The sequence below is a fragment of the Convolutriloba macropyga genome, chromosome 12 (genome assembly GCF_964194025.1).
Source record: "Convolutriloba macropyga chromosome 12, txConMacr16.3, whole genome shotgun sequence".
Classification (NCBI taxonomy): domain Eukaryota; kingdom Metazoa; phylum Xenacoelomorpha; order Acoela; family Convolutidae; genus Convolutriloba; species Convolutriloba macropyga.
The window spans coordinates 21,847,582-21,874,635 of record NC_134479.1 but is presented as its reverse complement, the minus strand read 5'-3'; the positions used below and the strand labels follow the sequence as shown (position 1 = coordinate 21,874,635).

The following is a 27,054-nucleotide window of genomic DNA, read 5'->3' as shown; positions in this document are numbered from 1 at the left end:
TATCCCGTTTCTATTTCTGACTTTGATTTTTTTTTTATACTAACTCTCTTCATTTCGAATTGCTTTGCTGAGCAGATGCTGTTTAAAAGGACTTCGAGCAGAATGACCGAATAGTGAAACTAGCCTAGAGAATTCAAAAAAATTAACGCAAAATGTCGAAAAAGCGGCAAAATAGGTGAAGCGAAAAAAAGTTGTGAAAATTGGTATAAAATTGAGTGTTTTTAGCGATCGGTTGTTCGTCAGTAGCCACGGGAGGCGGGGGGTGGATGTACTTCATGAATAATAACAGAAAAAAATCGGACAAACATTTCAAAAGAATTTCGTAATTGAACATACACCTGTCTCTCAGTGAGAGGCTACAAGGTCTAGTATCAAAACCAATAAGCGTTACAGATAGTAACTAAAACTTATGAGAACAAAGTTCAAGTACCGGGCATCTAAAAATGGTCTTTATGGATTTATCCCGTTTCTATTTCTGACTTTGATTTTTTTATACTAACTCTCTTCATTTTGAATTGCTTTGCTGAGCAGATGCTGTTTAAAAGGACTTCGAGCAGAATGACAGAATATTGAAACTAGCCTAGAGAATTCAAAAAAAATTAACGCAAAATGTCGAAAAAGCGGCAAAATGGGTAAAGCGAAAAAAGTTCGAAGTAAAAAAATAGGAGCGCAATAATAGCCGGCTGAGAAGATGAGGGCGGCTATTAAAAACAAACCGAAAATTCATGAGTAAACAGAAGCTTTTCTAGTAATAAAACCAAAATACCAAAAACTTAAAACCTTCAATCGGAATAATAGTTGAAAAACCTTCATATTAGCCTGAAACAACCGACCAACTAGCGAATTACTCTCAAACTACCGGCGAGTCTTGGCTTCAGTGGAACCCAGCTAAGATTTAGAGATGATAGCAACGGGGGGATCATGCTGTTGAGGGTGGGGGAGGCTTGGGAGGGCTGGACTATAAGGTTTCCAAGTCACCAAGTGGAGGAGGGTGGACTGGGAGTCTTGAGGGGGGTACGTTAATGAGGGAAGGGGTGACCGAGGAGGAGGAGGGTGGGGGAATTAACCGAGAAGGGAGTCAAACTTTTCAGATTAAGAAGCGCTCTTCACACCATGAAATTCACACTTCACTCCTTAAGACAATTTTGGCGAATCGCATTCCAAGAGACTGGTCAGGTGGGAACTTAATGCCCGTCGGGCGTTACCTGTTCATCCCGTTTTTTGAGGACGAAAAGTCTGATGGTCAGACGAAAATCAGTCAACCGAAAAATTTGCACAAAGACCAAAGGACTAATATAATTGCTACAAACTTCATTTGGGAACAATTAATTACCAACAACCTTCAAAACGCTATAAAAATAGCCGGAAAAATATTTTTTCAGTCTAAGATAAACTTTTAGATAACATAGAAACTTCCAAAAACAATAAAGCTCCAAAAAGCTGCAAGTGAACAAAAATAGGTAAGCAGTTTAAGGAAGGCATGAACAAGAATAGGCGCCCTTTCTTTTATCCTCTCTTCTAATTTGTTCGCCGAAACAAGTTTTGAGACTATTTTCTCCCCGAACCACTGGTGTCTTGTTCGCTCATTAGAAAAACATAACGCTTCTTCGAGTAGTAAAAACATCAAGAAAACCAAACAAACCCGGCAGATTGCCGGAAAATAGCCGCCGTTGATTCCCATAACAAATATTTTGATTGAAAGAAAAAACTTGGTGAAAAATGATTTTTGTACCAACAATTTTAAAGTGCAAACTGTTTTAATGTCATTTTGAGCTGAACAAACTCCTGCTGAGTACTGATACCACACATGGGCCAGAATCAATACCAATAAGCAATATGATAACTAAGCGCAAATTTGGAATAAAGGGCATCCAAAATTGGACTCTATGGGTTTATCCCGTTTCGTTTCTATTTCTGATTTCGTTTTTTGATACTGACTCTGTTAATTTTCAATTGCTTTGCTGAGCATCTGCTGTCTAAAAACAATTTTAGCAGAATCAGAGAAGAGTGAAACTAGTCTAGAGAAATCAGAAAGATTTCACGTAAAATGTTCGAACAAGCAGTGAACTAAGAAAAAGCAAAAAATTTTTATTCGACGAAGTAAAAAAACATAGCATGACAAGTCCTGACGTACAATTCAAAGAATTCTCATTGACTAAACAAGAAATTAGACCTAGAATGGACTATGAGTGAAGTGGGAAAACCATTTCAAAAAATCAGATAAAAAGAAAATCAGTTTTAAAATGCCGCATAGAGCCAGCAATGAAAATTTGACTCAAACAAAAAGCTAGGACTAGAATGAAATATGAATGGATTTGGAAAACCATTCAGAAAAAGTCCAATCCAAAAAATCAAAAAACGGTAAAAATCAAAGTTAAATTGCCGGCTGGGAACAAAAACCCAGCGAGAAAGAAAAATTTGGTTCAAACAAAAAATTAGGCCTATAATGAACTATGAATGGATTGGGCGAAACATTTAGAAATAAATCCAATCCTAAAATCAAACAAAAACAGTAAAAATCAAAGTGAAACTGCCGAATGTAAAAAAAAACCACTAGCGAGAAACCGGATTTTTGTTCAAAAATCGTTCTCTCGCCCTACTTTAAAATTAGAGCAAAAAAAATCACACCGCAAAACCACTCGCTTTTTCGCTCCCATTCCTGTTTCAGCGTGACCAAAATCACTACTCCAATTTGACTTCAAAAATCATGAAAATGTATGAACAGATCTTAAAAAGACAGCGCCACAATATAATTCAAATTCTTTGAATTGAAAAAAATTAGGAGCGCTATAATAGCCTGCTGAGAAGCTGAGGCGGCTATTAATAATCATCTTCAAATCGTAAAAACCCAAGATTACAGCTTCGCAAAAAAACTATTTTCTATCTGATTAAAATCTAAGCAAAATTTAAACATACCCGGCAGATTGCCGGAAAATAGCCACCGTTGATTCCCATAACTCTAATGGGATTGAAAGAAAAAATATCAACCAAAAATTGATTTTTGTATAAAAACATTTTAAGTGCAATTTATTTTGCTGTCATATCGTAATTGAACATACACCTGTCTCTCAGTGAGAGGCTACAAGGTCTAGTATCAATACCAATAAGCATTACAGACAGTAAGTAAAACTTATGAGAACGAAGTTCAAGTACCGGGCATCTAAAGATGGTCTTTATGTATTTATCCCGTTTGTATTTCTGACTTTGATTTTGTTTAATACTAACTCTCTTCATTTTGAATTGCTTTGCTGAGCATATGCTGTTTAAAAGGACTTCGAGCAGAATGACAGAAGAGTGAAACTAGCCTAGAGAATTCAAAAAAATTTCACGCAAAATGTCGAAAAAGCGGCAAAATGGGTAAAGCGAAAAAGTTCGACGAAGTAAAAAAAATAGGAGCGCTATAATAGCCGGCTGAGAAGATGAGGCGGCTATTAATTACCGTATACGTGTTAAGTTCGAAACTTCGCTTTATCAGTATATTGTAAATGCAAATGCTTTTTGTGTATAATTGTAAATGAGAATGTATGAAATGCGAACAATATACTATAATATGTAAACGTGGAGTGCACATGGACGCGAGGGGAGCAAAAACAGAAAAGATCCCTCACAGGATCACTAGCCGGAAAATCCAGCAATCGTCACATTGAGTTCGATTTAATAATAAGGATTGGCCGTAAGTTGTTCATAAGTCGTTCATTGTCTCAGATAGAAACCGATCACGTATTGCAATTCATGCAATTTAAAGACTGAACAGAAGAAATACTCACTTGAGACATGTTCTTAAGAGTCAATCACGAAATGAATTCAATCATTGGTTAAAAAAAAGTACACATAGCTGAAGAGTGAGTAAGGAGCAGTAACTGATGGATAATTAATTTGCCTGTATTTTTTCACTGTGTTTGATTGTTAGTAATATAAACATTATGGTACAAGTTTAATGTAGTGGATGCTTCTTGATAAATAGCTATAACATACTTATAGCTATTACATAACAATTTCAGAAACTCAGCGTAGATATTGGAAAGAAAAATTTAAGATGAGCAGCTGTCATTTAAAGAAACTTGAAACTAAAGAGGCCTAGGGGAATGGATCAGCGATAGTTGTTCTCCAAAGCTTGAACACTATTTTAGATAACTCACAATAATTCTCTTCGACGATTGTCAATTCTGCTCTTTCTATTAGCAATCTGTCTAATTTCCACCGAACAAGTAACATGCCGAATAACGCGTACATTATCGGGGTACATAATTATTGGGGTCCCAGTTACGGTAGAAACATTGTATCTCGAACGCCTTAGGTGTTAACCCTCTTATCCCGGGCTATAATGAGAAAGAGGCAATCTGTTCGATTATTGGCCAATTTAAAGATGTTACTTGATGTTGCAGAGGCGCCATTTGCACCTCCGGACGAAATAGCCCCGTCCGGTTTAGCCCCGTGACCACTCATATGTTGCAACAATTCCCTTTGTTCCCTCTGAGAGGGTCTTTCCCCGCCTGTACTGTATCTCCTGCCCAGGGCGTTTGCACCCTGGGGTCTTGAGGACGATGACGTCACAGATGCAGAAGAGGGCAATCCGATGCCACCCATTGATGGGGTGAGGTAGGCCTGTTAGGGTTAAATCAGACACGTACGTGAACAAATTAATGAACTCACCATGAACAATGACTTAATAAAACTTTTTGTATGAGCAAGAAAGCGCTTCAAAGTGGGCTTAAGAAGTTTGCTCTCATTTTAGAGAAAACAATTTCAAAGCTGGGAGAAAAATTTTGAGGTTACTATGTTTAAACAGAATGATATCATTAAGCACAGAAGGACAGAAAACAAAATGAGGTGAAATAATGAGATATTTATTGTTATTTACTTATTTTAGTTTTCTGATCAATTAATTAATCTTGATTTTTTTAAAAGTTGAGCAATGAAAACAAGATTTCAGTTCAAATTTTAAGGCTATCCAAACTACTACCACTAAAATCTAAAAGTAATACGTGGAAAGCGATCAAAGAGCCGTGACAAAAGTGCCATACACACATTAAATTGGAAGCAGAAAAAGAATGGAACATGAACTAAAAAGATGAAAGTGTGAATTGGTGTTTCCTCGAGATGATTTCCAGATTTTCCCCCAGAAAAAAATCAATCACATTGACTGATTTGAATACATAAGTCGGGCTTCAAAAATAAGCAAAACTTTTATATAGGTTCCCCTCTAAATGAACGGGAACTCACAGAGCGCATGATGGAATCTATGCACAACGATGCCCATTAAATACAATTAATGGGGGGGGGGACTATAAGAGTCACACATTAAATGTGTGACTCCATAGTGCTTAAATACTCTCACTCTCACTCCATAGTGCTTAAATACCATATGATAACACCCAGCTAGACACAGAGAATTGTTATTTACAACGTTATTTTTGGTTTATTGGATGATTCTAAGCGGGGAAGTGCTAGAAAAAAAACCTCGAGGAAACACCCCGAAGATGAAACATGATATAGTGCATGAGAAAGCATGCAGATGAAAGAGCAAGTTGTCTTTCGGAATCAGGACAAAGAAAGCCAAGAGTGACGGAATTGCAGACATGAACAGAAACTGAGACAGAAAAGAAAAGAAACATGCTATGAACAAAAATGACACGCAGTGAAACAGAAACACGCAAAACAGTGAAATTCGAGCCAATTTTACGATCTTCCATGCCAATGATGGCAGGATTAAGTTGATCTAATTATAATAGCAGAACCCAAGTGCAGCCGGTCAGATTCTAGAATCATGCAAATTAATGCGTCCGGTTTCTATCTTGAACATTTCAACAGTCCAATTACCAGGACACGTTCTCTTCTCAATAATTACGTCATCACATGACATCAGATTAACATGACATTATCAGTGACGTATGGCACGATGCCTCATACCGTCCCAGAGATGTCATAACTTAGAACACCACATGTTGACTGTAAAACGCAAGAAAGTTCCAGAAATTTAAAGATTTCAGGTGAAGACATGCAAGAAACCTTCACTTTGACGCCTCTGCTTTGCAGATCCAGCAGCTGTCATTGTGTACGAGCGACTGACAGATGCGGAACCAGCTGCACCGGTAACATTATTCTGATGAGAACCGACACCGGATCCCGACGTCGAGGCGTTTCCGCCCGGCTGAGGCGTGTGATGATGATGATGATGCATTGTTTTTGCGGTCATGCTCTTCATAGTAGCTGAGGTGGTTCCCCCCAACATGGAGGTCGCTGTGTTTGTAACAGAGGGTGACATACCCGCGTGCGGAGACAAGTAGTCGAGAGATGTGTCCAACTAATCAACACAAACAAACAACAACAATACAAGACGTACATACAAAAGCTAAAATGATGCGATAGGTATGACGAATAGTTCCTGATCTAACTGTTCATGTTTGAAGAATGAATGATATAATGATTTTAACCAACGCTCACAATCTCACTGTCGAACCTTCGTTTAGATATTATCATTTTAACAACAAGGATATTAGAATTTAGATCATTAGTTTGTCGAGAATCGGTTGAAGCTTAGGGTTAAGAACGTTCCTAGGATTCTCAAAAATTTGCTCTATAAAAACTAAAAGCACAAAAATATCATGAAAAATGGATTTCGAGAAATGCATGCAACGGTATCAAAAGCTCTTGAAATGCTACCAAAATCTGACTTGCAAAAGCGACATATATCATTAGAAATAGTTTCTTGAAGGCGAATCTTATCATGTCCACGCATACCAACATTGCAAATCACGATCATCATGCTTTTCACAAGCTCCAGCCTACATCCTCGCAAAAGACATGAGGACTAGTCACACGCTCAATTAAACAGTTACTAAATTCACCAATTACGTAATCTAATAAGTAAAGCTTAGGGTTCGAACTTCTGAATTTAGGTCAGCTCAATATACTTTAAGTGACTCAGCTTCTAAACTGTCATCACTAGCCTGATTCAACATCAAGCCATCACGATATCCTCCAGTCAACAATCAATGAATGGAAAACCAAATGAAAGCTTTATCGTGTGACATTGTTTGTAAACAACGGCGTCACGGTATTGTTTATTTATATCACGGGAGTAAATCTACGTTCAAGAACAGACCCAGCCCACTTTTAAAACAGTTTGACGTAAATTTTGTCTGAATCAATTAATTCGCCCAAATATTGTTCAAGGAAAAGTTGTTTCAATTTTTCGAAATACGAATTGTCGTGCTTTTCAATGTTAAAAATAAACACTTCGATGTTCATGTACACTCATGTTAAAAAAGCTTAACATAATCCAATAAAATTGACGCAAAACAGACTATTGTAACTAGAATTGCCGTAAATAGCTTTATCGTCATGCTCAGATTAGACGTGAGCGGATACGGGAGAAATAAACTTTGAAATCCGATTTTTGGTTTAAATTTAAGCTCTTTTAAGTAGACGACTATTGTATAAATTATATCTCAAAGGGGCTGAAGCACAGCCAGCTCAGGTCAAAACAGTTTTTCTCAAAAGCAGACATGGCGGAAAGGGTGATATGTATTGATTTGTCAGCATTAGAGTGCGCTATTTTACTACACGAGTCAGTTGTTTTATGTCACTTATTTCGATCCCCTTGATCACATGTGATGTATCCTTATTAACAGTTAAAATTTCCTTAAACAGTTGCTTTTAGTTCTTCGTTAATTAGTTTCACGGCCATATTTCGTACTATTTCTATCTAGGGCCATAACCCATATTTTGTTTACGTTTATTCAAAACAACCGGATGAAAACTTAATTCTCTTCCACATAAAACTTGTATTATGTACCTAAGTTGCTTCAAGATTTACCTTTTTGTTTCTTGATGATTGGTAAATACGGTAAAGAGGAAGTAAGGAAATAGTTGAAGTACTTAAACTGATAAAGCAAATATTCGTTGGTATATGTACTCAACGAGGCACAGATCTATGAATTAATCAAAAACTAGAAAACAGGAGAATCTCCCGAAGATTCAGTTGATCAAAACAGTTCGAGTAAAATTTTTTACTGATTCCTTAAAATAGAAACTAATATCTTTGTTAACAATTAACAATTTCATAGAAATCTCGTTTCTAAGTTAAGATGGATATCCTCTAATTTACAACATACCCGGCAGATTGCCGGAAAATAGCCGCCGTTGATTCCAATAAGCATGATAGGGATTGAAAGAATAGAAGATATTGAAAAAAAGATTTAAGTACAAAAACATTTTTTAAGTCCGATTTATTTTGATGGCATTTCGTAGTTGAACGTTCTTCTGTTTCTTAGAGAGAGGCTACAGGGGCTACTATCAATACCAATAAGCATAAGAGATGGTAACTAAGACTTATAGGAACGACGTTCAAATAGCGGACACCTAAAATTGGGCTTTATGGGTTTATCCCGTTTCTTGACTTCAATTTTTTATACTGACTCTGTTCATTTTGAATTGCTTTGCTGAGCAACCGATGTTCAAATTCACTTTTAGGAGAATGAGAGAAGAGAGAAACTAGCCTAGAGAAGTCAAAAAGATTTCACGCAAAATGCCGAAAAAGCGGCAAAATGGTAAAGCGAAAAAAAGTTCGACGAAGTAAAAAAAATAGGAGCGCTATAATAGCCGGCTGATAAGATGAGGGCGGCTATTAAACACAATTACTACTCAGTACAATAGTAGATGTAAAGCCAAGAGCCTGCAATGGAAACCATTCTAAACAATCCCTCTGCTAATTACATTTCTATCTGCTATAAACTGTACTGTGAAACATCTAAAAAGCTACAAGTTATTGCCTTAATTATTTCTGGAAACAGCTAAGAACTTATCAAAATTAAACTTGTAACAACGCGTAGCATGTTGCCTAATCGTGACCTTAATTGTTCCGACCCCTCTTGAGGGGGGAGGAACTATATACTCAAATGGATTTTTTTTGTTCAGACAATTTTCGCCGATCGATATATTCATCGTAGAGAGTTGAGACTAGTATCATTAGAAAGCTCGTCCAGCGTAGAATATGGAATTAAAAAGATTTTTATTTTCGTTTTTTGTAGGGAGTTTTCGAGGTTTTAACATCGGAGAAAATAGAGTGAATTCCGTTGTTTTTATTCACAATTTCCATAATTTTTGCCTAAATTTTTGTCAATTTTGCTAAAATTTGTCAAAATTTCTAAGAATGGTGTTGATGATTTTATTCTTAAAGACAAAAAAGTATTGTTGATTATTTTGATTTAATTTTTTTGTCAAAAATTCGGGCTAAATATTTCTAAATTCAGCCTTTTTCATCAAGAACAGCATGAAAAAAAGCTTCTTTAGTCCTTTTCTATTAAATTTGCCGGAAGTACACCCCCAACGAACAATAATACAATCTTTGTAGATTCTACAGGGGGCTATTCCTACTTAAATAAAACTACTGTTGAAACTTAAATAAAACTACTGTAAAACTACTGTTGAGAGTGCTCTGTAATTAAAACTTTGCCGTTTTTAGCTAACTTTACTCGTTGATTATCCAAAACGCAGAATTTATTTTTGAGTTTTTAACTAACAAATTATCCATATCTATAACATTCGAAAAATTAAGTATTTCTAATGGACGATAAGCATTAGCAGGGATAGTTTTGGACCAATCTTCTTCTGTTACAAACCAGAAAGAATTCGGATTGTAATCAGTCGGTCTTTTTTTAAAAAAAATTAAATCTTTTTTATATTAATTATAGAACAGAACATATCAAATCAAAGCTCAGGAGTGATAGGTCCAATCCTTTTCCTAAGCAGCTCTAATCTAATGCATTTAGTTTATTACTTGAAAGCTTATGGTCGTTTTGACTTCTTAATATGATTTTTAAATATATGACTGAAATTTTCCTCTACTTTTTTTCTTAACTTGGTCAACTTGTAGCTTCTTCTTTCTATTCTACTGATTCAAAATTTAATCTTTATTGCATTTTAGGCCTTAAGTTATTGTTTTCTGGCTTTGATACTAGATTTCAGATTTTTTTAAAGGTATTTTCCAGTTTTTCACGTTTTCTAGTTTTGCCACATTATCACATTATTGAGAGTTCTCATATCACATTATCGGCGTTAAAAATAAGGCACAATTGAAAATATTAAAAAGCTGAAAGATATAGATTATCAGTTTAACGGCTTCTTGAGGAATTTAATTGAGCTTTTTAATTTTGTCATTAACTGTAGTTTTTACTTTGTCGTTTTAGTCGAATGAAATTTCCTGTATAATGAAAGGTTTCATGGGCTTTTCGTGGAAAAACAGATGAGCCAACATTCTGATATTAGTAGATAGCTTTTGGTTTTCATGACTTTGAAAACAACTTTTTTTCCAAAATATAAAAACTTTAACTTCGCAATTTTGTTCTTTTCATTGTCTTTTTGTTACCTAGTCTTGTTAATTACACGTCAAATATGACGTTATTGGTGTCAAGGGAAGCTGTCAAAAGGGATTGGTTTCACAAAATCTAATATTTTTAAAGAACTCGCTATGACCTTACTGGCTTCCACATCGGTTTTTCACAAAAAAGGAAATTAATTTAATTTTTGTCATATTTGACGTTCTTTTTGTGGAAACAAGACATATTCTGGATAATTGCAGGTCTCAATGTCTTTCATGACTTTGGAAGTAAATTTGTTTTGAAAAAAATCAAAAGTATTACTTACTTTTGGCTTTTTTTCTTTTTTGTCTACATGTTACCTAGTCTCATTAAAGAAAAGCCACATACTACATTATCGGTGTTTAAAGAAGGGGCAATCGAACATATTTTGAGGTCCAAAATATGGCTTTACGGCTTCGACAGCGTCTTCTGGCAACTCTTAATTGGATTTTTGTTTGTTGTCTTTTTGTTGTTGTTTTTGGCGGCATAAAAAAATTCAATACGGACAGGTCTTACGGCCCTTCTATAAAAGCATTGGTAATTGTAAACATTTGGGATATTTTGCTTGATTTCTAATGGTTTTCATTACTTTGAAGTTAAATGTTTAAAAAAACTAATTTTTTAACTTCACTGTTTTTATTTTTTTTTGTTTGTCTAATTGTTGCCAAAACTGTTTATGGACTGGTCCCATATCTTTTCTGGTGATTTATAAGCTATTTTGTTTAGTTTCAGTTTTATCTGACGTATGTTGATTTTGTTATTAAGTTTTGTGTTTTAAAACGGACATAAAATTTTTGATGTAATTAATGTTTGTTGTTATTGTTTGATTTTGCTGTTCGTCATAACTAGCTTTCTTAATATTAGCATATCTCATCAATCTAGTGCATCACTTTTTACTCTACTGACTTACTTTCTTTGGAGAGTATTTTTTCGTTCATACGCTGTTTTTTTGGGATTCTCATTTATTATTTTTGGGTTTTTCTATCGGTTCCTCATTTGGTAGAGAATTATGCTAAAATTGTGAATGAGCGGGGTCGGAACTTTATGTGCGATCGCACATTACCGAACCTCCTTGTTTTCATCTAATCTTATTGAACCACAAGTAAAGGTTCTTGAAAATCAAACCAGATCAATTGAAGATTATTTGCAGTCTCTTTTTGAATAAAAATCTATTCTTAACAATTTAAGCGAAAATATTAGCTCAGCACTACATAAATGTCAGCATACAAGTTTCCTCTTTACACTCAATCCTCACTAGGGACATTACAGCGTTTTTAGTTGTTCATATTCTAACACCGGACGCAAAATTTTCTGACCTCATTTCCGAGTAGTGGAAAAGAAACAGTTGTCCCCCCACATTTCCCGCTAAATGGCTCAGAAGTCTTTCTTCACAAAAAACTATCTCAAAACAACGGCCGTAGACAAAAATGACTTTCTCAATGTATAGATATTTTGAAGACAATTTTTGGAGGAAAAACACTCAAGCTGTCATTATACTCACCTAGGAAAATCAGGAAAAACAATAAGGAATAGTTAGATTTATTTTTCAAGGGACAATTCACAATAGAAACTAATCCGAAATGATGCTATGTAAGAAAAAATTTTAGTTCCTTTTTCAAAAAAAAAAAATGAATTTGCGCGAAAACATTAATCTTAAAGCCATGATGACCACTTTCTGTCTAGCCATAGACTAGTGGAATACAAGCAAAATAAAGGTAGTGAAATTTCACGAAACTTTCTCATTTTTCGGAATTTGTACCAAAAAACAATTTGTTGGCAGGTTTTTTTCCCTCCAAGTTAGGTTAAAACCCAGCAGTCACAGGACTTCTTTTCTCATTAAACATTCATTTCAAAAACGCTCTTAGAACAGAAAATGGGGGTCACCGTATTGGTATAAAAGATGTAGGCAGAACGCTGAAAACAATTGCAATTTAATCCTCCAATAGTTCATCGCTCAAGGCTATCACTGTTTACCAATTCCATTTATTACTACTTTTTTTAAATACTTTTTCAATATTAAAACTTTATAAAATGCCAGTATTTTTACAGAAAACAAATTGAGTAATCTTACGATTGCCTTAAAAATAAGTCTGAAGTGGTCATATTGCTTTTCAACAAAAAGGTATCACAAAAAATGTTTATTATCCCGTGAACATAACAGTGGATATTATACTCACTACTCAAACAATGGTTATCACTGTTTCCGAGGGAAGACGTCAAAGAATGAAGCAGAAAAAAACCGAAAATGCGACTTTCTAATGGGTATCAATTACGACCATCCAATGAGATTCTAACACCAAGTCAGTTTTAAAAAACTTTCTCTGCCTAAAAGTTTGTTCTCTGCATTTCTAGCGCCTAAAAGTTGTACTAGTGCTGAAAAGCGAATATAAGGAGATAACATTGCAAAGATATTAAATTCAGCGGTTCGTTATGGGTATATCCAGCTATGCTTCACAGGTTTTTGTCTTTAAAGCCAAAATTTTAAATTTGTCTTCGCAAAACCAGAACACCAAGAAATCATGAAACAACCTTTAGCTATTAAATAATCCGAAGTCTATTTTCTTTAGTGTGTACACAGTATAATAGTCAAAACGGAAATCTTAGCTGATATCTGTTTTAAAAATTCTATTACAAATGATTACGGTTTAAAGAAAACAGTTCATCTAAGCTCCTAAAATGACAACGAACATGAAACATGAAAATAAGTTTGCATGCGCTTTATTTACTAACTTCGATTAATGTCTCTGAAGCTAGTCTAGACAGATCTTTGAAGTTCATAATCAATATATAGACCTGACAAACAAGGCGGCAAATGAACTCCTAATGTTTTATAGACTTTTTATTTTTGCTCAATGCCAATATGATGCGTGCGACAATTAGACAAGACGAACAAAACATGACAACATATAACTTTTCATCAGTTGCATTTAAATATAAACATAATAGATAAGATGGAAGCTTAAGAACTTCAACATTGCGTATGGAGGGTCAGCTTTAAGTAATGGGGCATTAGACAATCTCTATAAAATACTTAAAAAGATATACAAATAATTTTTAAAAGATATGCAGACAAAAAAATTAATTAGAACAAAATTCAGGGGAAAATTGTTTATTTCTTTTCAAAGTTTTTTTGCTGCCAACATAGCATCAAAAGTACAGCCGAACTTGATGAAATTAAGAATCACAGAGGCAAAAATTTCACATTTTAATTGTACATTGAAGCTTCCCAAGAAAACATATCTAAATATAGCCGGCAGATAGCCGAAAAATAGCTGCCGTTGACCCCACTGACCGACGTTGGGATTGAAACAGTTGGAGAAAAAGAACGTGGAAAATTGACAGCCTAAATTGACAATTTAATCAAAAAAATTGAAAACATAAATTCAAGGTGTCAAAAAATTTTCTAAATTGGTCCACAGTTTCATTAGATCCGTTAAATACCGAGATTGCAGGTTCTTTATTGGAGGACAATCAGCTTAATACTAATATCCTCTAGTAGTAGGTAACTTCAAATTTATAAGGAAACCTAAGATGAAATCGCGTATTTTTCTGGATCTCATAGGAAAGGAAACAATGAATTGCACATAAAAATGGATACCAAAACACAAGCGAAAACTTTAAAAATTACTAATTTGGACGGGTAAAATCTTACAGATACCCGATAAGCTGCTGGAAAAACACTCCAGATGAATTCGAATGGCCTCGATTAGGTTTAAGGAAGAAAACATAGCCGACAGATTGCCAGAAAACAGCGAGTGAAAAATTACGCCACGCACGGAATTGAAAATGCTTGAACGAATAAAGAAAAAGTAGATTTGAAGTGATTGCGACGTCATAAAGTTGTAACAAAAAGCTTGGCGACGAAAAAAACAGCAGGACCAGTCCTGAATTACAATTCAAAGATTTGAAGCAACTGAAGTCAACAATATAGTTCTCTTAAACAAACAGCCTCGGACAAACAAAGCAAAATCCACGACGACCATGAAAGAAAACAAAACCAAAATTAAGCAAAACTGAAAAACGACTAAAGAAAAGAATGAGAAAATCTTTTTTTAGAAAAATAGTGTTATCGAAGGTATTAATCCCAATCAACTTCAACCTGAAAAGACTTTGCAACAATGGGCTTTTTGACAGCAAACGCCAAATTTGCAGAACACCACATCAGACAACAAAAAGGAGAACACATAACATTTGACAAAAAATCAATTTCACGAACGCTATTGAAAATAGGTGGCATCAAAGTCAGTGAAACACGCAACTTAAAACTAAACGCCTCAGCATCTAATCCAGCTACAGAAAACATCTCTGACTTTTTATCAGCTTCAATGACAGCAAGTTCTGGGGACCACACAAAAGAAGCAACAAAGGCAGGCAGCAACCAAAAGTTCAAAACATTGTCGAAAAGAAATGACGTTGAAACAATTCAAAATATTAGCCAAAAACCTAAACGATTATATAGCTCAAATTATGCCTAACTCGAGAATAAAAGAACTATCATTAATGAGAATAACCGACAGGACAAAAACAATTACAAAAACGGTTATAATCTGAAACATCTTGAATAACTTTTAAAATCAAGTTGTGTCAAAACTGTTAAAAACTGCAACAAGGAAATTTGAAAAAATAGCTTAACTCAAAGTTGCCTTAAAAAAGACAATGAGAAGTGTATTGAATGAGATTAAGCAACAGAACAAAAAAAATCAAAAAATGGCAAAATCCGATTAAATCTTATATTTTTGAAAGCAAGTTGTGTCAAAGTATTGAAAATAATTTGATATAAAAACCTTTCAACTGATGAAAAACAAAACGCAAGAGAGATTCTAATGAAACTAAAATCAAAGAACAAAAATACCAACAAAAACAGGCAGATCCAAAACGAAACGAGTTGAAGAGTGGTGCCAAATGAATACTCATCCAACCTCAGCGACAATAGGAGATATCAAAGAAAACAATACCGAAGAAATTAATAGATTAATGAAACTGTAGAAATGGTTTAAAAAATGAGGACACAGCTTTTAGTTTAGAGCGTTGTTTTTTGAGAGGAGTAGGTCGGGGGCGAGGTTGCGGGTAGGTGGGGGGAGGAGGTAGCTGGGTGGGTTAGGTGGAGGGGAAGAGTAAATTGCGGATAGGTGAGAGGGGTTATGGGTTCAGGGAGGGGATAGGTTGGTGTGCACGTTGATTGAATAGGGAGAAAAGACTGTTATGAGGAGCAAACCATATTACCAGCAGTTCCTAATTTCTATGTATTGGTACCTAAGCTAACAGTTTAAGTCCAATATCCGAGAACGGAAATCAGCGTTTTTAAAACAGAAGTCAATGTTCGAAAACAAATGCCAAAAATTCAAGTCACAAACAAGCTAGCGTCAGCTAATAATTGGAACCCCAATGCCCCTCTTTGAGTAGTAAAAGCCTGTAGAATCCCAATTCTTCTTTTCGAGTTGTAAAGAGACAGCACACCAATACAACACAGTTTTTGTATTGCAATAAACCAAGAGAAGGCCAATTATAGCCGTGCTATTGTTGTACGGCAATTAAAAAATTAGTTTTAAAGAATATCTAACAAAAGTACATAATATTTTGATTGAATTTAGCAGATATGCGGCTAACTCCTTTGTCAGGGAGCATTAAAAACAATGAGAATCGGACCTGTTTACTCGGTTGAAATATAGCAACGCTTCAGTTATTGTAACTCTTCGTATACAAGTTGAGCAGAATTAGGGGAGAGCAAATATCCGACAGCAGTCCAAAAAGATTTCCATGAAAAAAATTCGTTTGACAACTCATTATTTAAAACATAGCCGAGAGATTGAGGGGAAAACAGACGCCCTTGAACCTACAGACCTATGTTGACATCGAAAGTTCTAGAATTACAAAGAGAAAAAGATCAAATTTGCTTCTAAATCATCCTTAATTCCGCTTCTAAATTGACTGCAATTAAGCTTAATACTAATGTCAGCTAGAAATCGTCCTAATAACCTTTGATTACCTAATGCACTTTGACTTCATGACTGGTCTTTATCGGTTTATCCCGTGTCTTTTGATTTTGCTCTTTGGACTCCGACCGTATTAACTTCATTACGTAAATAAATGAATAAAAGAAAAAAAACCCATGCAGTTGAAACAGAGTGAGTAAATCAGAAGTCAAGCGTGAAATCGTGACGTATGTAAAACGAAAAACGTGATCAAAAGGTAAAGCGAATTAAGAAAAAAAGAGCGCCTAAATAATAGCCACTGAGCGGCTGACGGCGGCAATTTAAAAACATGGCAAGTTCAGCCGCTAAACAACACAAAAAAGGAGAATACAACAACATACGACGAAAACAGTCTAAAGATAGAATTAAATTAATTTATTTATTTATTATCAAAAAAGAAAGGATACCCATGAAATAGAGGGGCAACTTTACCTACTAGAAAGCGTAACTGCTACCACGCAACTTAACTGACTGTAGCAAGCGAAATGTCAAATGGCGCACTAACAGACAGGTGAAAATTTTATTAGAATTTGGCAGTGGAAAAAAACTGGATAAATTATTGAATAAAATTTTAATTTGGTTGTTGATAAATTTTAAAAAAAACGCTTCAAATGGCCAAAAAAAGTCCAAGGCAAACAATTGCGAGAAGACCTAATTGGGACAACACGCAACGGCTAAAAATTTTAAAAAAAACTGCTCCGAAAACGCTACAAATTAATTTTAACATTGCTCGCTTTGCAGCTCTTTTTACACCTACTTTTCTCAATCTCTCTCTCTCTCTCACACACACTCTCAAAACATTGTGTTAACAAAAACCACCCAAAAATTTGTCTCTGCTTTTGAATTTTGTTCAATTTATTGACAAACACGTTTTTATGTACAGCATTTGATTTAGCATCCCGTGAAAAGAAAAGTAACCAATCAAAATAAATCGACTATCGTCGGACAAATTGCTTTCGAACGACAGGCGGTAGCCTAGAAAAATTGTAGTTTATGCGTGCAAAAACATCCAACCAATGGTGCGATTCGAACTCCCGACCTCCGCAGCCCTCGACAGAAGCATTCACCACTCGGCTACCATTCAGCAACAAATTCTGCTTCGGAGTAAGAGCAACTGCGATCACTCCAAAATTAAGAGAAGCGTGAAAAAGTTTTTTTGAGAAGTCAAACAATTGTTCTAGACCAACGCGCAAAAATGGTTTCATAAAATTTTTGCCAAAAAATACACTCGAGTTTTGATGAACCACAATTTTAGAGTATAGTAAGACTTAGGGCTCTAAGAAAAATTTAGGACCTCCGAGCGCAACCTGTTTACCCGTTTTTGAGGGCAAAAAGCTTATCGGTCAGACGAAAAATCGGTTAAGCGAAAAATCGCAACAAAAGACCACAGGACTAATATAATTGCTACAAACTTCGTTTAAGAGCAATTAAACAACTTTAAAAATTGAGGACTAAACTTCAATTCTCCGAACTAAATTAAAATCAAACAATCAATCAAGCATGACTGAATACACGCTCAAAAAAAACAAACGATGGAACGGATTCAAAACAAGCTGTCGAAGAACCAAGGTCAACAAGTTTAAAAAAGCAACGCGATCAAAAATAGCCCTCGCTATAGATACGTGACAGATGAAATCAAAGTCACGCAGAAGGTAATTACACGATCAGGTGAGCAAAACTTTTGACTTTGGAGTGTTCCAAAAATATTGTGAAAAGCCCGGCAAAACAAAGAACATACCCGGCAGATTGCCGGAAAATAGCCGCCGTTGATTCCAATAAGCATGATTGGGATTGAAAGAATAGAAGATATTGAAAAAAAAAAAGATTTTTGTACAAAAACATTTTTTAAGTCCGATTTATTTTGATGGCATTTCGTAGTTGAACATAACGTACTTCTGTTTCTTAGAGAGAGGCTACAGGGGCTACTATCAATACCAATAAGCATTAGAGATGGTAACTAAGACTTATAGGAAGGATGTTCAAATAGCGGGCATCTAAAATTGGGCTCTATGGGTTTATCCCGTTTCTATTTCTGACTTCAATTTTTTATACCGACTCTGTTCATTTTGAATTGCTTTGCTTAGCAACTGATGTTCAAATTCACTTTTAGCAGAATGAGAGAAGAGAGAAACTAGCCTAGAGAAGTCAAAAAGATTTCACGCAAAATGTCGAAAAAGCGGCAAAATGGTAAAGCAAAAAAAAGTTTGATGAAGTAAAAAAAAATACGAGCGCAATAATTGCCGGCTGAGAAGATGAGGGCGGCTATTAATAACCGACTAACGTCGAGCGATTTGCTCTCAAACGACCGGTCGGCTTCGTCAGTAGCTAGCCACGGTTTAGTGAGGCCACCTGTAGCTTAAAAGAAGGGGCGTGATGTGAGCGCAGCGGTGGGTTAACAGTAGGGGGCAAAAGTTGGAGGCAAGGATCAGGGGTGCGGTGGGGTGGAGCGGGGGATCAATTTCTAAGAACCGCCCTTCACACAAAAAGTATAAGTCTCCAAAGCAGTTTTCTGTGAATCGCATACTTGGAGACTAGAGAGCTGAAAGGCTCTGGGAGAAATTAATGCCCACTGGACGCTACCTCTTTATCCGTTTCTGAGGACGAAAAATCAAATGCGTCAGATAAAAATCGGTCAAGCGAAAAATCGCCTAAAAAAGCCAGCAGGATTAATATAATTGCAACAAACTTCGTTTGAGAGCAATTAACAATGATTTCCTAGACAGTGCTAGTTAGGTCATTGTTGATTAAAAAAAATTTCTGCTATAATTCAACGCTAATGAGAGTAATAGATGATATCACGCCACATAACAGCAGCTGAAGTTCGTCATCAACAAAAGAGTTAAGGAAAGAGAGAGATAGTGAGAGAGATAAAACGTGAGCAAAAAAATAAAGGAAAGAAACCCCAACAAAAAGAAACATTCAAAGAGAGCGCTAAGAAATTCCATAATGAGATTTGAATCTTGCAACTTCTAGTTTACTAGCCTTGTTAGTAATTAAATCATATAAAGAAAGAAGTGCAAAATTTAAAAGAAAACTTTCCAGATTTCGCAGTGTGAAAACTGTTCAAAACCATTTTTGCTCTTCGGAGATCTGCCATGTCACTCATCCTCAAGACTTAAAACGTTTCATTGGCCAGTAATGATCGTTTAACTCAGAATCGGACAAAAATCAAAAATTAAAAAAATTGCAAATTTTAACAAAAACTTACTACAATTCGCGATATTATTATATTCAGAACCATTTCGTTGTCTCAAAAGGCTATCGAGCCTTATCAATCACTATTTCAAGCCTTAAATAGTTTTACTGCCTCATAAAGAACCATAAACTTGGAATATAACAATTTAAAAAAAATTATATTTTATCAAAAAAAATACCAGAACTCGAGTCACTAAAATATTCATAACCATTGCATTAACTCTAGAAACAATGCAGCAGCTTATTATAAAACCCTTGAGGAGGTTCCTGGGCCCATGGTGCCGGAAAAAAACAACTTGAAAAAACTGCAATTAATTTAAACAAAATTGCTGAAATTCCTGATAAGAAAATTTGGAAAACATTCCATAACATCTAACAACTATGCAGTTATTAACAACCCTAGAGGATATTCCTTGGCCCTTGAGGCTGGAGAAACCTAAAAGCTGACAAAAAATTTCAACAAAAAACTTGCAAGTTTTAAAAAAAGAGCTAATGTTTGTAATATTAAAAAGCTGAAACCTAATCCATGTCCTAAAAAAATATTCCAGCAACTTATTTTCAAACCCTATAAAAGGTTTTCTGACACCTGAGAATAAAAAAAGCTAAAAAATTTAATTATGTCAAAAATTGAAAAAATTGCAAGATTTATTTTTTAAAAAATGCTAAAATTCGTGATGTGAAAATCTTACGTCAAAACAATTCCATTACGTCTAGAAACTGCAGTAACCTCTTATCAAACCCTAGAAGAGATTCCTTGACAACTGGGGCTGACAATCAAAAAAATGACACATTTTCACAAAGCTTGAAAAAAATTGAGAAAATTAGTAGAAAAAATTTTGCGTGTTTTTGTTTGGATTACCAAAACATATAGCTCCCATATAAGTGGTCATTAAAAGTTCTAATGTCTTGCGAAAAACGTTATCCATTTCAACAAGCGTCAATTTCAGCCTGATTCAAAAATTCGAAAAATGACGAAAAAAAACATTGCAACACTAAGCACTTGAAGGATCACTTAACGCGGCTAAGGGCCTCTAATGAAACTTAATACCCACTGGGCGCTACCTGTTTACCCCCCTTGAATCACGAAAAGTCCAATGGATCAGACGACAAATTGGTCAAGCGAAAAAGTGCGAAAGACCAACAGGACTAATATAATTGCTACTAACTCCGTTTGAGAGCATTTAAAGTAACTTATAAACCCTTAAGGAGGTCTTCTGGCCCTCCTTGCAGGAAATTAGCCACAATTGACGCGCTGGACACACATCCAGATTGAAACAGAAAAAATAAAAAGAGATTAAGTTTCAAATATTGTTCTAATTCAGTGTGCAATTTCAGTTAGATTCTAAACCTATACTTACTTAGGCTTCGTAACTGAAGGGTATTAAGCTTAATACTAAAATTAGCTAGCAATCGCTCTGATAAACTTTGATAACCTAATGCACTATGAGTTACCGACCGGACTTAATCTGTTTATCCCGTTAAATTTGATTTTGCTCTTGTGACCTTGGCTGTATTCACTACATTGCATAACTAAATGAGTAAAAGAAATTAAAATCCTTTTAATTGAAACAGCTAGTGAGGTGAGTCAAAAGTCAAACGTGAAAATCGTGAATTATGTAAAACGAAAAACGTGCTCAAAAGGTTAAGGAAATTAAAAAAGGACAGCACCTAAATAATAGCCGTTTGCGAGGCTGACGGCGGCTATTAAAAAACGCGAAAAACTACATTTTGGGCTCAAAAACTCCTAAATATAACCTTTTAACCTTGAATTACGGCCTTCGCAGTAGCTTCAGCACACTGTGCACTTGAAGGACTACTAAACGCGGCTAAGGGCCTCTAATGAAACTTAATACCCACTGGGCGCTAACTATTTATCCCGTTATTAAGGACGAAAATTCAAATGGGTCAGACGAAAAATTGCATAAAAAGACCAACAGGACTAATATAACTGCTACAAACTTTGTTTGAGAGCAGTTAAAAAACGTAAATAATATGCCCAGCTATCATTTATCATTAAAACTCCAGACCTCAGAAAAAGGAGAACACCTAATTTTTCCAAACATTAAAAGTAAACATTTGAAAAATGATTTTACACGAATGATAGCAAAGATCTTAGAAACTATTCAATGTTGAAAACAGCATTTTCATATCAATTTTTACTAGAATTACTTTCAAGACCGGACATGAAATTTCGGAGCTGCCCTGCACCAAGATTTTTTTCTTTAATAACCATACAAACAAAATAATGCTCGGTTTCACACTGAAAATGGTTACAAAAGCGCATAGCATGATGCGATACTTGTCGCTATAATTATTATATACCATTCTAGGGTTGTAAAACCATCAATAATAGAGGTTTATCTTTCACATGGCGAGGGACACAGCTCTGAATTTTCTTCTTTAATACCTAATAGCCCCAGCAAAATAGAGCACCCTCTAAAGGTAATGCTTAGGGGCAATAAAGGTATAAGCGCCTCTTCCTGTATAATTACTTAATTTCAATTTAATTTTTTTTAAAATTAAATTTATTTTAATTGTTGACATACATCATTGGGTCGTCTGCCCATAATGTGGTAGAAAGCGTAGCTCTCGTCAAACTTCCTGTCTCGAACACTGATCTCTACCTCAGCTGGATTCAGTTGTAGTTTAGCAGCTATGGTATCAATGCGCACGTGATCAATGGGCTCTGTGGCCGACTGGAGAGGCTGTTGGCCATTGTACGGGCGCATTGTCTCATCCTCATAGCCCATATTCATCCACCTGTAGACATCAGTCTTACAAACTCAGATACAGGAAACGCCTCAATACCAATGCTAACTTATATTAATGCATGATTTGTAAATTCCTTACATGATACACTAACCATGCAGTTATTTGAATTTAAAATGCTCTCAGATTCAAAAACGCCTGCAACGAATAATTGATCTAAAAGCACCTTTTCTGAAGCTGAAAGTCAAATAAAAATATGTAAAAAGTTTACATAAAAATTAAGGAATATCTACACCCGTATAAATTTACTGATTGTTACTACCATTTTTTTGGGAAAATTTCCAAATATCAAGGGCTGGGTGATTGGTAGCAGCCATACTGTGCTAAACCCTATACACTCGAGCCTTCGAGCGTAACCAGTTTATCGCGTTTCTCTCGGCAAAAATTCAAATCGATAAAAACAATGGCCAGACGAAAAAAATAAGATTAGTAATTATTTGTACAATATCGGTTACAATTTGAAACTCAATCCTGAAGCACATGATTCTTTTAGACATTTGATTATTCAAAGTAGGCATGTCAAAAGTTATTTCTGTCAAAGCTAATAAATTTTGCGGAGCATCAACTTCATATTGAAGGTTTCACACTATGACACAGTAGGTACACGAATGACACTGTCCGATGCAACAGCCTGATCTATTTGACGCAATAATGAGCTAGTTAAAAACTCCAGTAAAGACAGTAAATAAAAAGCAAACGCAAAATTGAAAAAAAAACCAACGATGAATACTTCATAGAAGCTTTAACCAAATTTTAAGGATAGGTTACATCGTTCTGCTCGAACTCACTGAGGCGTTTATCGAGAACCGGTTACAGGTTCTAGATGTTAGAGCAGAGTCACGTAATCATTCTTGAAACACGCAACTTGTCGGCTTGAAAATATAGAAAATTAATGAAATCAACTTCTGGCTATGTAGAAAGTGCCTTCTGGAATTTTAATTTGATGAACTGCTTAAATCGACACTTTAAAACTTGCATGTGCGTGTTTTAAGTCAAGCTTAAAACATGCACCACAGGAATTAAAATGCCGAAGGTCGACAACGCCAAAAGTCAAAAAGCAAGAAGTTGCTATATAGTAGTAGCGTATAAGTAAAGACTTCCTGTTCTCGCACGGGGTCTGCGCCCGAGTGGACTTGCAGCTTCCACCACAAAGATCCAAGAACAGATGGTTTTTCAGTGGTTTTACTGTGACATTAAGGATTTAAGTTCTTTGCAAGAATTCAGTCTTTTCAGTGGTTTTTCAGTCTTTTCAGTGGTTTTACTGTGACATTAAGGATTTAAGTTCTTTGCAAGAATTCTCATCATCCTTTTTGAGTTGCCTTACTTACTCCGATTAATGCGAGTCTCGGTTGTCTAGTTTTTCAGTTTAGCGCAGTCTTTGATTGTGTGTATCTTTCTCACATTCCGGGATACGGCCATTATATGTCCCTAGCAGGATATATTTCATGAACGAAAAGTCGTTAGGTCACGAACAGTTTAGGCATATTCAGTCTGGTTTCGTATTTAATGTCCCATCACTTTACTATCTACGCTCTGCCTCATTTCTGTGCTTCCTCAATATCTATCATATCTGATTTACTTGGCTTCCAGATCTACGAAGCATACAAAATTACTGCTACTACGTATCCAGTATATGCATTAAGTTTTGAACTACGGCTCGCTGCTTTGGAAATGCTTTTTCGTTAGGAAAAAGAACGCTTACCAAGCCTTGCTGCATCTCTTTTCTGTATTTGCTTTCCAACTTATTTACCAGCACAAAGCCTAGGACTTTTTCTTCCAAAGTTATTTCAAGTTTTCCTTTGTTTAACGTAATAAGCGTTTTTGCGTCTTTGATTGGCAGCATGTACTATTTTTTCATTTAATTCCATTTGCTTTTTCTCATATCAACTTAAGAATAACTTATTACCGTCAGCTAGCAATTTTGAATCCGCTGCGACTAGTTTGACATCATCGACGTTGGATTGAGGAGATCAAGCAAACACGGCAGATTGCCGAAAAAAGCCGCCATTGATTCCGATAACCACGATTAGCGAAATAATGGTCCGCTGAGAAGCTGAAGGCGGCTATTGATAACATGAACTATAAAGAGTAGTGGTCCCAGGAGTGACACTTGGACTCCCGCTCGTTACAATTCTGTCCTCTCTGATTTCACTTTATTTAGTTTCACATTGTTTCCTGCTTTTAAGAAGGGTTCCAATGATTTCAAGGAACTTTTCGCCCACACCAATCTGTAAAAGCTTTCTCCACTCTTTTCACCCCGATTCATTTTCATCTCCGTTTATTAATTCTTGATCTCACAATCCGTCCATTAATAGCTGATGTGGAGAACTATCAAAAGCTTGTTTAACATCTAGGTACAAGACATACGGTTGCACTTTATCGGATTCGTAGCTTTTGTATAACTGGTCGAGGAAGGATAGTATGTGAGTATAACAAATCTTTGTCTTCTAAAACCCTGCTGTGACCTATTCAGTGTCTCGCGAACTACGTCATAAAAACACCAAAAAGTATTTTCCCAGTATTTTTGGAACATTGCACGGGAAACTCATTGCTCGTAATTGACGACTGAGGCCTCGTCACCGTCTCTGTAGATTGATACCACTTATTTTCCAAAACACGGAAAAGTGCTTGTGACAGGGCAGTATTGAAATCAAAGAACAGTGACTCTGATTGTGCTGTGATATTCTCAATAGCAAGCTTTCTATTCGATCCGCGCCAAAAGATTTGTTTGTTTCTAACTTAACACGAATATCTAACCAATTCTTTTCACTAAATTGAATTGTGTTGATGCTTATTCAGATGACCAGAAGGAGACTTTCAATGACTGTCGTCATTTTAAAACAAGCAAGTTGGGTGTTTTAAGGAAGGTTATGTGACTTTGAGCGAATAAACGGCAAGAAGTTCTCAAAGACTTCAAGCAGAGTCAGGTAACCTATACTAACATTTAAACATACCCGGCAGATTGCCGGAAAATAGCCGCCGTTGATTCCAATAAGCATGATTGGGATTGAAATAACAGAATATATTGAAAAAAAAAAAGATTTTTGTACAAAAATATTTTTTAAGTCCGATTTATTTTGATGGCATTTCGTAGTCGAACATACTTCTGTTTCTTAGAGAGAGGCTACAGGGGCTACTATCAACACCAATAAGCATTAGAGGTGGTAACTAAGACTTATAGGAACGACGTTCAAACAGCGGGCATCTAAAATTGGGCTTTATGGGTTTACCCCGTTTCTCTGACTTCAATTTTTATACTGACTCTGTTCATTTTGAATTGCTTTGCTGAGCAACTGATGTTCAAATTCGCTTTTAGCAGAATGAGAGAAGAGAGAAACTAGCCTAGAGAAGTCAAAAAGATTTCACGCAAAATGTTGAAAAGGCGGCAAAATGAGGTAAAGCGAAACATTTTTTTATTCGACGAAATAAAAAAACATAGCAGGACAAGTCCTGACGTACAATTCAAAGAATTTTCATTGACTAAACAAAAAAAATAGACCTAGAATGGAATATCAGTGAATTGAGAAAAACCATTGAGAAAAAATCAGATAAAAAAAAACAAAAAAAAAAACAAAAAATCAATGTCAAAATGCCGCATGTGAACAAAAAAACTACTGTCGAGAAATTAAAATTCAATTCAAACAAAAAACTAGGCCTAGAAAGAGCTGTGAATGGATTGGGAAAACCATTTAGAAAAAAATCCAATCCAAAAAATCGAAAAAACCGTAAAAATCAGAGTGAAATTGCCGCATGTGAACAAAAAATCACTACGGAGAAACCGAATTTTTGTTCAAACACCGTTTTCTCACTCTACTTTAAAATTAGAGCGAAAAAAATTCACGCCGCAAAACCACTCGCTTTTTCGCTCCACTTCCTGTTTCGGCGTGACCAAAATCACTACTCCAATTTGACTTCAAAAATCATGAAAATGTGTGAACAGATCTTAAAAAAAAAAGACAGCGCCCCAATACAATTCAAAATCTTTGAATTGTAAAAAAAAAATAGGAGCGCTATAATAGCCGACTGAGAAGATGAGGGCGGCTATTAAAAACCAAACAGAGTTATCAGAGTTAAACAGAGTAAAATTAAAACGAAATCAAGTTGCTGCAACTGATACTCAAAAAATTTAACTAGCGTCCTAAAAAGTTATTCTCGGACATTTCTGAGAGACAATCAATCACTTGAATAAATTCTCGACGTTCCTCGCAACAATAGTCAGACTTTAACAAGTACTTAATTGATCTGCTTAAATAGTTCTTAAGAGTGTGTTCCTGAGAGAATTATTCTAATATAAAATGATCTCAAATGTTACACCTTTTCTCTAGTTCAATAACTGAAGAGAAAAATCGAGCTTTCAATTAATCTCTGAACGCAGAGTCGTAAACTCAGATCTAACGTATCCATTTTTTAATCATTTATTTTTGTTTATAGCGTCATAATGTATTTGCAGTCAGGTAAATGCTACCAATTCTACTATCAATCATTCTACGCATAGAGTACTCACCTGTCCTGCATGATTTGTTCGAGGGTGGACCTCTTGATGGGGTTGAGCACCAGAAAGCGTTTCAAGAGATTCTCACAGTCTGTTGACATGTAGAACGGGATCCTGTACTTCCCACGCAATACCCGCTCTCTCAGCTCCTACAAAAATTGTCACAAAATTATAGAAATTGTTACAAGAGGCAAATGATAAGCAGCAACAGTTATTCGTCATGTTGATTAATGATACTTATATGTAAAAAAACAGATTCACGTCT

The 27,054-nt window shown here is 35.5% G+C and overlaps 1 protein-coding gene across 9 annotated transcripts in view; it reads right to left on the bottom strand.

Moving 5' to 3' along the window:
• LOC142350926 (uncharacterized) overlaps nucleotides 1-27,054 on the bottom strand; it is a 137,720-nt gene that overhangs the window by 47,051 nt on the left and 63,615 nt on the right. For 8 of the 9 annotated variants that reach the window (XM_075402949.1, XM_075402948.1, XM_075402947.1 and 5 more), the window contains exons 11-13: nucleotides 26,802-26,938; nucleotides 22,075-22,288; nucleotides 6,010-6,304 (exon numbers count right to left, since the gene is read on the bottom strand). In XM_075402949.1, coding sequence (XP_075259064.1) covers nucleotides 6,010-6,304; nucleotides 22,075-22,288; nucleotides 26,802-26,938 — 646 coding nt within the window. Of the gene's footprint in view, nucleotides 1-4,373; nucleotides 4,606-6,009; nucleotides 6,305-22,074; nucleotides 22,289-26,801; nucleotides 26,939-27,054 lie in introns of all 9 variants that reach the window. The other variant, XM_075402951.1, reaches the window with a different exon arrangement.